The following is a 12,185-nucleotide window of genomic DNA, read 5'->3' as shown; positions in this document are numbered from 1 at the left end:
TAGAAACTAAAAATTCTCCAAGTGTCAAAGTTTTGCAGCTATCTCTTAAGGTTATATTCTTTTCTTATAGGCTATAAGATATGACAAACAAATTGTTTTTTTTCCTGTTTGTTCCTTCTCATTACTACTGTTAGGAGAGAAGTTAGAATATAGACAAAATATAAGCATTTCTTTCACACATGTCAACATAAATCAATAACTCACAAGCGCACTCACAAAAAAATCGAAGATCGTTTCGAAAACCAATGAAAACAGTCTACGATCAGTTCCGTCCATTAGCCTACCATTCAGAATAGCAAACATTAGTTTCTTTGGCTAAACAGATTCATACAAGCGATAAAGCGAATGACATGTTAAAAAATCGAATATTGCGTATAGATCCATCACTGTTTGCATGTGGAAATTATATTATATGACAGTGGAACAAAATAACATCACTAACAGCAAAACACTAAAACAACAACGGTAACAACAGCAAAAACAACGGTAACAACAGCAAAAACAACAACGGTAACAACAGCAAAAACAACAACAAAACGTATCTTGCATAGTAGACTTTACTCCTTGCCATTTACTCCTATTCCATAACTGTCTTCTATCTTTTATACTGCTTGTTATCTTATAATTTGGCTTGGTGACAGGGTTATAGCCTTTTTTTTTTTCTAAAAATAAACTTTTAAATCCATTAATCTAGAATATCATTAAAAAAAAAAAAAAATTGTGTGTGTTTTCATTACCACCGTCATTCTTTTTGTTCATTTTCATTTTCCAGAATCTTTCAAAACATGAATGTATGAATGAAATAAAACAGCCCTTCTTCTCGATAAAACACATAACAAGGAAATCTTCATTCGGAGATCATAATTATATGCTATAAAATACACAAAGGCATTCTTTGTTTGAAAATACTGCCAAGAGGAAATATAATAAATTCCTTATCTGAGAATTATCAAAGTGCTTTCTTATCATAACTCCTGATTGTTCGATAACGCTCCCTGTGGAAGAAATATTTCAGATCAGTTTTTTCTGTTTGTTTACATTAACTAAACATGTGCAACATTTCAACATTTCCGAACCAAACCCGAAAACCTTTTTGATTATCATCCGTCTCCTTAATAGTCAACGTCATCGGTATCACGTGACACATTAATATTTTACGACCACCACTTTGCCTCGAGGTTCAGGATCCTCCGTCAAGAACTTGGTTTTAACTGAAAAGAAACCTTGAAGATTTCCCTCTCCTCGCGTTTTTATTCGTATCTTTCATGCCTCTCTTCCCCTTTTTGCTTCATCTTCTTGTTTACCGTTTATCCGCTCCTCGTGTTTTTATGATCTTTCATTCCTTTATCTCTTCCTCTTATTTTCTTCTTTAATCTTCTGTCTTCTTCCTGTTTACCATTTATCTTCAGGTATTTAAGCGTCTCCATAGTTGAATTAGTTTCTGCTGCCTATCTTTGGTTTTCGAATACCGATTTTAATACTATGATGAGATCTTGATAATGATTATATTATGTATATACTTATGATATTTATAACATACAGCAAATACAGTATGTCCAGTATAACCAATGACATATGAAGGAGATGCTATGATGAAATATTCTTTTTCTTTATCTTTTTTTTTTCTTTTTTTTGTTAATCTTTCTCTCTGGTTTACGACTTTAAGCACGCCACAGAAAACCTACAATCTCCTATTTCATTTTTTTCACCCCCCAACCTGCAGATTACACCTCACCCCGTCGCCCTCTCAACCCCTCCCCTTTCCCCTTCCCCCTTCCCAACCACCGAGACGGAACACGCAATCTCCGCCTGATCTCCCTAATGAATTAACCCCCACGTGCCGGACTTATATCGCCAATCATACACGTACAACGTCACTTTCCCATCCCGAGTACGAAGGCCCTGGGCGAAAGAGGGGACGGGGACGTAAGTGCTTAGGAACCGAAGGCGAAGGTTGTGTGTTGTGGGATGCCCTCGCCCCCCTGTCCCTGTGAGGACGTCAACCCTTAGATCCTCCCCTTATGCTTCCGCCTTTACGAGGTGGGACCAACTGCCTTCCGCGTGTTGGGCTGGACGTTGTGATTCCCGGAAAGAAGGGATGGTGATGATAATAATGATAATGGTAATGATAATGAGAAAAATGAGTATGAAAAACTCATGATAATAATGATAATCATGGCAATAATAATATGATGATAATAATAATGATTATTATGATAATGGCAATAATGATTATAATAATAATAATAACAGAAATTATAATAATGATAAGCATAACAACAATAATAATAATAATAATAATGATAATAACAATATTGATGATGACAATAACGATATTAATAATAATGATAATAATAATAAGTTTTAATGATAATGAATGATAATAATTATAATAATAATTATAATAATAATTATAATAATAATAAAGATTAAGAAAATGATAAAAATATTGATAATAAAAATGATACAAATATTGATAATAAAAAGGAAAATAATAATGATAATAATTATAAAAATAATAACGATAATAATTATAAAAATAATAACAATAATACAAATAATAATAATAACGAAAAATTATAATGATGATAAAAACAACAACAATGGTAATAATAATAATGATGATGATGATAATGATGATAATGATAATGGTAAAAACAACCACAGCGATAATAATAAAAGCAATAACAACAATAATAAAAAATATAATGATAATAATAATGATAATAATAATAATAACATTAATAATGATAATAGTAATAATAATGAGAATAATAATAATAATAATGATAATAACGATAATAATAATAATAATAATAATAATAATAATAATAATAATAACAATAACAATAATAATAATAGTAATAATTATAATGATAATGATTATGATAATAATAATAATAGTAATAATAATAATAATAATAATAATAATAATAATAATAATAATAATAATAATAATAATAATAATAATAATTAATAAATAAATAAATAAAATAATGACAATAATAATAACAAAAAAATTATTATAACAATAACAGAAACAACAATAATAACATAATAAAGAAAAAAATAGCAAAAATAATGATAATAATGGTAATGGCAATAACAATAATAATAAAATTAATAAAAATAATGATTATAATGATAATAATAATAATTATAATATAATGATAATAATAATAATAATAGTAACAACAGTGATAGTAATAACAATAAGGATGATAACAGTAATAATAGTAATAACAATAAAATTAATGATAATAGTAATAATAGTGATAGTAATAACAATAATGATGATAACAGCAATAATGATAATAACAATGGTAATCATAATAATGATAATACAATTATTTCTTATACTGTCGGTGGCTGTGGTTTATTTAATCTATGTGACTGTATCGGGTTTGTGAAATGCATTTTGATTTCTGGGTCTATACCTTCCCATGAATGACGGAAAGATCTTATTTTTCATTAAATTATCGTGTATAAACCCATATCACCTATTACGGTCTCGCAATCCTTGTCTTGAGGCCTATCATATTCCTCAATAACTACGTCTCACCGCAGCTTAAATATAAATGTCAAGTGTCCTCATATCTTCATTTTTTTCCGTGTGACATTTGAATGTTTTTTTCTGTCTCTCTCTCTCTTTGTCTCTTCGCTACTGCAATTATTGACACGCTAGTAGATATTGTTGCTAGCTGTGCATCGCACGATGGGTCGATCTTCTTACGTCAGTCGATGCAGAGCCAGCACGTGAATGCATGTGCTGGGTCATGATGTTGTTAGCTATACTAACCCCCGACATCACCAGGTGTCCAAAGGATTTTCAGTCATTACGCCTTTCAGCCAGATAGCTTTTATAACGACCACACTTACCCGAATTAATAAATAAATAAAATGGTGTGCATGTGTTAGACTATCAGACAAACCTCATAATAAACCTTACACCCTAATTTGTTTTAAAATGTTTGGATCAGTCTTAAACTGGGGAAACGAACAAGCAAAATCATGAAACAGGCAAAATCATGAAGAGGACAAGCGAAATCATGAAACGAACAAGTAAAATCATAAATAATTAAACTGATAGGAATACCAATATTAATTTGGATACCTAGGCCGCCATTATAGCGGATAGAGACAACGCTGACACTATGCATGACAACCTTGGTGCTCTGCCATGTCTCCAGCCCCACCAAATAAGGGACCGTAATCATAAGGGCCGCTTTGCACCTCGTCCTCGCTGGCCAGACAAGGAATCCGTCAGTGTCACGTTGGTAGAATTAATGTAGCGTGTGGCGGCGTAAAATAATATAGTTATTTACTTAGTCATTTACTTGCTTCTGTGCGATTAGAGTTTAGGTTAAAAGCTGAAGATGTTCATGATCATTTCTATTTATACCCAGCGAAGATTGTTGTTGAAAATTATGTAGTTCTTAATGTTCATAATCATGCTAGTAAAAAAGAAATAAGGTAGTCTCCACAGGGAATATGAAAAATAAGGAAATGATAGGACATTATACAACATAAGTATGAAACGCAAGAATGAAAATGTAAACCCAAAAAGGCTGTCTTCGGTTCCCGCTTCTGAAAGGATTCGGTTGAGCCATTTGGACCTTCAATATTAGCATCCGGGACAGGAGTTGAAAACCAGACGACAAAATCCGGCTCGTAATGAAAGTTATGGAAATTTCCTTTTAAAAGATTTGCGTCTTTTTATATCTAACAACGTTTAGAAAAGAAAATGGGAACCACATGAATACTGTACTACAGTTCCTGAAAATATCTCGTATTTTCAAAAGAAGTGATGATAATAATCAATAATAATTTTTAAATGGACAAATGATACTTTAAATAGAAAAATGAACATCAGTCAGTTTACATTTAGAAAACGTACTATGAATTTCGAAGTACCTAATAGATCATACACCAAATACACTAAATTACATTTTTTTTCTTTTCATTAATCCGGTTGATGACATATAGACACCATCTCTCTCTCTCTCTCTCTCTCTCTCTCTCTCTCTCTCTCTCTCTCTCTCTCTCTCTCTCTCTCTCTCTCTCTCTCTTTCTTCTTCTTCTTCTTCTTCATTTTTCTGTTTACTTCCCTATATCTTTGCCACAAGACCTTTTCTATAAAAATACCACAATCCAGGGTACATAACCGTTCTATTTATTTTCTTCCCCAGACTGCACTGCTATCACCATGTGGCCGTGTGTATTGATACTGGTGTGGGCGGCCCTGAGCGAGGCGACGACGGGACCTCGATCTGCTTTTGTTCAGCGCCTCGAACCCATCGACTTTGTGGGCACTGATTACTATTTGACGGGCGGGTAAGTGCCGCGAAAGTAGTCCAGGAGACAAAGATGCATATTTTTTTTCCACACATACATTGATGCACAGACACATTATTTTGACAAAATTACTCCTTAAATATATTTGGGCGGTGTTTTTAACGATTGATATTTACGACGTATTAATATAAATGACGGGGACTGGACATCCAGTTACTTCTCAGAAAACTGTAATGGCATTGTAACAGACGTTAATCGGATCTGATGCATCACATCTAACCTCGCTCAAAGGATGCTTGTTCATTACAAATATTATTGAAACATTATTTATTGAAGCTAATGAAATATTTATAACATATTAATGAAGCTAATAAAATATTTATGACATATTAATGAAGCTAATTAAATATTTATGGCATATTAATGAAGCTAATTAAATATTCATAACATTATATTACTGAAACTAATTAAATATTTGTAACCCTTTATAGATATCTTTAAATAGAGGCGACTATTTTCGCTAGAAATCGGAAGACAGAAAATATTAACAAATGTAGCCATTACTAATCATTGCTAAACCAGTAAACATTATAAGATGAAATATACTTTAAATTGATATCCTGATGAGGCAACTTCCAATTCCCTCTGAGAACCGCTAGAGCTTTTGCGAGTCTGGTTGCATCGACAGGAACAGCGGTGGAAGCGGTTCCATGTTGGAGGACTTGCGCCGAGGACACGAAGGCCTTATGGTCAAGCTCAACGATGTGACGAGAGCTCTCAAGGTATGTGCGTTTCTCGAGGTGAGCGTGGATGGATGAGTACACGCAAAGGTTCGTATGATGACAGTTTAGTTACTTCAGCTAGGTTTAAACTTATATCAAAATACTTGTTGTTATGACCCTTATTTACAGTTTTCTCATTTGCCTTTATGTACTGATTATGCTGTATTGCTAAAACTGAAGATTCTACAAAGACTTACGACTTTCTAAAAATAGAAATATGTATTATTAAGAAAAGCTCATCGTATTGACGAATCAATTCTGTAAATTGACGGATGTATGAATTTAAAAATCTTTGGCATTCTGTGCAATATCAAATTTAATTATCTTCTAACAACTCCAGCTGCTTATCCTCACTCATCCTCTTTTCATACTGAAAAAAAATCCTGATATTTCAGGAGGACGAACTGAAGCTGAACAACGTATTTTACAAGCTGGGCCGCCACGACAACGATTTAGAAGGCGTCAGTGAAAATGTGCAGAAACTCTCTTCATCTTCTAAGAAAATTGAGGCGAAACTTAACAAACACGCCTTCAACGTGAGTTTGGTTTCGTGATGTATTTTTATTTATTTATTGATTTTACTTGTCTATAAATGTTGCGTGCGATATTGAGTTTGTTGTGATTATCTGTACATGGCTTTATGAAGACGTCCTTGGTATGCTAAAAAGATTATCAAAAATTGCAAGCTCGCGCATCCTTACGCCTCGTCTGTTTGGACAGTAGGAGGGGAGATACAAAACAGGATTCCTTCTGTGTGTTTTATAATAATATATCAGTTATGCATCCCAGTCTCTCTGCCACCCCCCTCTCTTCTCTCTTCTCTCTTCTGTCTTCTCTATTTTCCCTTTTTTCTTTTTTTTTTTTCTTTTTTTTCGAAATGTTCTTTTTTTTATCTATTTTTTAAATTTCTCTCTCTCTTTTCTCTTCTCTCTTTTCTCTTCTTTCTTCTCTCTTGTTTTGTTTGTTTTTCTTTTCTTTTTTCTTTTTTTCGACATTTTCTTTCTTTTTATATTTTTTTCCTCTTCTCTTTCTCTTTCCTCTCTTCTCTTTTCTCCCACTCAGTGGCTCACTCAATCACAACCCTCACACACACACTCACTCACTCACTCACTCACTCACTCACTCACTCACTCACTCACTCACTCACTCGCTCACTCGCTCACTCGCTCACTCGCTCACTCGCTCACTCGCTCACTCGCTCACTCGCTCACTCGCTCACTCGCTCACTCGCTCACTCGCTCACTCGCTCACTCGCTCACTCGCTCACTCGCTCACTCGCTCACTCGCTCACTCGCTCACTCACTCACTCACTCACTCACTCACTCACTCACTCACTCACTCACTCACTCACTCACTCTCTCTCTCTCTCTCTCTCTCACTTCTCTCACTTCTCTCTCTCTCTCTCTCTCTCTCTCTCTCTCTCTCTCTCTCTCTCTCTCTCTCTCTCTCTCTCTCTCTCTCTCTCTCTCTCTCTCTCTCTCTCCCCCTCTCCATCGAAATTATCTCCGCGAAAATGATCGCGACTGTTGTTCAGTAATCACAACAGCTGGGAGTGGTTTTCCGCGCCATCGCTTGGAGGCACAAGCATTCATTCAGCATTTAACACCGCGTTATTTTTACCTCGTGCGCCCGTATGAAAGATACTGTTCATAGAGAGAAAATGGTTTTGCTCCCATGAATGCGGTCTTAGAGGGCTTAGACAATGATGATTGGCATGGTATTTTACTTATGTTGAAGTTAAATGATACTTCGAGTGTGGATATCCCGCGTATATGATATATTTGTATTATTTCTAACCTATTCATATCTTTAAGTAATTCATAGATGGTTTCACACCCATAAAACTAATCTTATCAGTTCTGATGAAAAAAAATATTCAGTTCCACCTAAAGCAAGGCCATATCAGTATTGCTTAAATATTTTCCAAACTATTTTATACTTGTGTTGTGGACTTGTATTGTCTTCACGCTTTCTTCCGCTCAGGTGGACTTCCTACGGCGGCGCATCGAGCGACTGCAGCAGGAAAAGAAGGCGGAAAACACTCTGGAAGGACAGTTATCGGCTGCCAGGGAAATCATAGACCGCTTGGAAAACCGCCTCACCGACGCCCTCATCCGCCTCGGAAATGTGGAGAATACGACCCGCACTTTGGAGAAACGGTCGGTGGTTTCTCACTTCCCGGATCTGCTTGGCCCGCCCATCGCTGCCGCTGCCCGCCCGCCCACCTTAACGGTGTACCCGGCGACACACACAGGTAACATAGGGCTACTCGAGACGAATTCATTTGATTTTTTTTTTTTTTTTTTTCATAATGATATACAGAGAAAAGTTGAAGTTGAGTAAGCGGTATGGGTAATATTCGTTTTGAATTTGCTGCATGTCGTGTTTTTTTAGCATGACGATTGAGTAAAGACGAAGTGAAGTGTGGACGACGTTTTGGGAACAAGAATAAATTAAAGACTGGCTTCTAAACTGAATCAATCTGGATATTGCATACTATCACCAATGATCAGAGTCATCGTTCATTGTCTTCAAAATACTAAGCACAACAATTAGGCTTTGTTAGAAGGAACAATCACAAAATTGTGTTTAAGCTTAACCCATCCACCAACGGCAATGGGAGGTGTGCAATATACTCTAAGAAAATTATCGTCCAATTATTTCCACTGGTGGAAATGTGGCAGGTGAGTGCGGCGGCGACTGGGAGAGGATCGGCCTCGGGTGCTACTGGTTCGGTGTCGAGGAGCTCACCTTCCCGGAGGCCGTGGCGTCGTGCGTGCGTCGCGGAGGCCACCTGCTGACGCTCAACCCGCCCGGCTCCCAGCACGACCTGCTCATGGCCCGCCTCGCCGACGGTGGGTGACGGGCGCAAGAAGGGTGCCGAAGAATGGTGCATTTCTTGTAGATGAATGCATAGTGGCTATTCCTTCAAAATAAATGTTTTCCAGAAAACATTCATTACCACACAATTACAAACATAGCAATACGATAAGCATTTATATATAAATAAATAAATGTATCAATTAAAACAGGTACTACTTACTGGACCAGCGCCACAGATGCCTTCAACAAAGATGACTGGGCCTTCCTCATGACAGCCCAACCTGTGTTGCCCTCTCACTGGGGGACCGACCAAGAGAACAGCCTGAGCAACCACCAACGCTGTGCAGGCGTGGCTAGCATAGGCCTCCTCAAGCAGCGCTGCACTCACCGTCAGCCGTATATCTGCCATATGTTTTAAAGTGGTCCGAGAGGAACACAAGCTTGAGTTGGGGACTGGCACATCTAGATATTTAATTTTTTGAGTTAAAGAAATATATATATATATATTTTTTTTTTTGGTAAGGTGCATAATTGGGGAAATTTAGATGTGAGATAGCTCCCACTGTATACACCCTGCTCTGTAGTTTTGCGTAATTTATTCATAAAATGAAGAATATCTGATTCTCTGTCCACTTCCAATGTACAAAATGTGTCTAAGTAAAGATACAGTCTCCACTGTATCTGGGTCAGAATGCTAACACATGGGATATAAACATGAATAATCACACTCTCATTAAAATATTGATACAGGGTTTAGCCAATCTTTTTTTAATTGATCTTGTATTTATCTGTCCTATAGGAACTTTTTTTGTAAGAAAAAATATATATCTTGTATTTTTTGTATACTGACTAGTAAATCAGTAATTTTTCAGCACATAAAAATCATATTTGATAAAAAGCATCATGACTACATAGTAATAATGGACCTCCCCTGATTTTATTGTTTAATACTGATAACCAAAGTAACATTTCTGGGACTCCTTTGGAGCTGTAGACCAGACTTAGCTAGAGTTTATTGTATTATTTGTCACATGCATATGAAATATGAAATCATACAATCATCACTTTTATCATCATCATTTGTCTTTCTTACAGGAGCATTTAGTCCCTGTCAGTAACCTGTAAAAAGATTTCATGCTCTTTCCAAAGATTAGTCATATTTCATACATGCTGTACATTGTACTTATAATCTTTTAAAGTTCTCCATATAGTTAAACAAATAGGTGATGTTTATTAAGTTATATGTAATTGCCTTTCACGAAAGCCTGCCTCATTATTAAGTTTATTGAAAATGTTAACAGTACTGTTATTTTTTAATTACCAAATATTATATATAGTCGGTTTATGAAGTAATTGGGGCTTGTGCTTGGCCCTTGATGTGATCCTAACTTATCACTACAATGGGTTGTCTTTTTATAATAAAAACAAACAAGTGCCTTTCTTTTATTACTTGACTTTACATGAACATTGCATTAGTTATTTAGTTAATAATCAATTTAATAGCATAACACTTTATATTAAAGAAAAAAAAAAAACATGTAGGTTTCATGTTCAAATGCATTTCAATAATTCAGTGTCTTTCAAATGCTGCTAACATGATGACTAGTTGCATGATTTAGGTATGGTCTAATTCATGATTTTCTTTTCGTAGTAGAGCATTATGGGAAACTGTTCATACCTAATCTTAGCAAGGGATCACCAGTACCTTTGCTTTGAAAATTCTGGGTCTAGCATCTATGCTTCTTATTCCAGGTAAAAAATTGTCCTCTGACATCCCAAAAAATATAAATGCATTCAGTACCTTTCTATATTTGTCTACCATATATAATCCATTTGTCCTATTGGATTATTTCTCCTGTAATACCATACAAGAATGCAACTCTAGTCTATTCTGTCCTTAATAATCATGATTAAATCATACAAACTTACACTGAATTTTATCTTGACAAGCAAACCTCTCTGAAAAATTTTACAAACACTCGGCTGTTTTAGGATAATTAAATAACAAATAAATGCAAACCTCTTTATTTCCCTTTGAAAACTGAGGGAACACAGGGTGATTTCATCACCTGAAAATTTACTAGAAGTTGTGACGTACTGAATAGTTCCATTATTACATGAACTAAAAAATCAGACACTGAATGATTTAGTCAATATATTGATTTTGAAAGTAAAATATTATCTTAGAACACATTTTGCTTATAACAAACAATATCAGATGATCTTAAAACTTCCAAAAGGCATACCAAATATATCAATCAACATGCCATCCTTCCTTCAACAATCCATTAAATGGATTTATGATTCACTGTCTAATGAGCAACTGTCACATCTGTAATTAGTAAATCCCCCAATATTGTATAAATAAATGTTTGTACTATTATAATTGTAAAAGTAATGATGATAGCTTAATATGTAATGATCTAAAACAATAAATGATAACTACATTGTGAAGACCTGGACACAATTCATCCAAGCATAATATCTTCCACTATGAAAATACTATCAGATTTACGCATGTGGCCATGACAAAAATCACCTAAAGAACCTCAGCCTGCAACTCATCATTATTTTTTTTCTCATGTGTGTTTATTACTAATAAAAATGAAGAAGTAACCAATAACACTGAAATAAAGCTGACCTGAGGGGGAGGAAGCAAATGAGAGGGAGAAAGAAAAGAATGAAAAGGAGGAGAAAAAAGAAGAGAAAAAAGAGAAGGGTTATATATAAAGGAGGGGGAGGAGAAGGAAGAAAAGAGAAGGAGGAGGAGGAAAAAGAGAAAAGGGAGAAAGAGGTGGTAAAGAGGAGAGAGGAAGAGGAATGTTAAAGAGGAGAAGAAATAAGAGGAGGAGGAGGAGGAGGAGGAGGAGGAGGAGGAGGAAGAGGAAGAGGAAGAGGAAGAGGAAGAGGAAGAGGAAGAGGAAGAGGAAGAGGAAGAGGAAGAGGAAGAGGAAGAGGAAGAGGAAGAGGAAGAGGAAGAGGAAGAGGAAGAGGAAGAGGAAGAGGAAGAGGAAGAGGAAGAGGAAGAGGAAGAGGAAGAGGAAGAGGAAGAGGAAGAGGAAGAGGAAGAGGAAGAGGAAGAGGAAGAGGAAGAGGAAGAGGAGGAGGAGGAGGAAGAAGAAGAAGAAGAGGAGAAGGAAGAAGAAGAGGCGGAGGAAAAGTAGGAAAAATAGGAGGAGGAGGAGGAGGAGGAGGAGGAAAATTAAGAGGAGGAAGAGGGGGAGGAGAAATAAGAAGAGGAGGAAGAGAAAGTAGAGGTGGGGGGGGGGGGGGGGGGGGGGGATG

The 12,185-nt window shown here is 35.7% G+C and overlaps 1 protein-coding gene across 3 annotated transcripts in view; it reads left to right on the top strand.

The window, feature by feature from the left end:
* LOC125036537 overlaps positions 1-10,828 on the top strand; it is a 25,511-nt gene extending 14,683 nt beyond the window's left edge. For 2 of the 3 annotated variants that reach the window (XM_047629208.1, XM_047629209.1), the window contains exons 2-7: positions 5,190-5,334; positions 5,984-6,077; positions 6,473-6,613; positions 8,061-8,331; positions 8,747-8,932; positions 9,110-10,828. In XM_047629208.1, the coding sequence (XP_047485164.1) occupies positions 5,207-5,334; positions 5,984-6,077; positions 6,473-6,613; positions 8,061-8,331; positions 8,747-8,932; positions 9,110-9,318 (1,029 nt within the window). In that variant the 5' untranslated portion in view covers positions 5,190-5,206 and the 3' untranslated portion in view covers positions 9,319-10,828. The remainder of the gene's footprint in view (positions 1-5,189; positions 5,335-5,983; positions 6,078-6,472; positions 6,614-8,060; positions 8,332-8,746; positions 8,933-9,109) is intronic. The other variant, XM_047629210.1, reaches the window with a different exon arrangement.
* The last annotated feature ends 1,357 nt before the right edge of the window (positions 10,829-12,185 follow it).

Source organism: Penaeus chinensis, chromosome 21 (assembly GCF_019202785.1).
Source record: "Penaeus chinensis breed Huanghai No. 1 chromosome 21, ASM1920278v2, whole genome shotgun sequence".
Classification (NCBI taxonomy): domain Eukaryota; kingdom Metazoa; phylum Arthropoda; class Malacostraca; order Decapoda; family Penaeidae; genus Penaeus; species Penaeus chinensis.
This window is presented reverse-complemented; position numbering and strand designations above follow the sequence as displayed.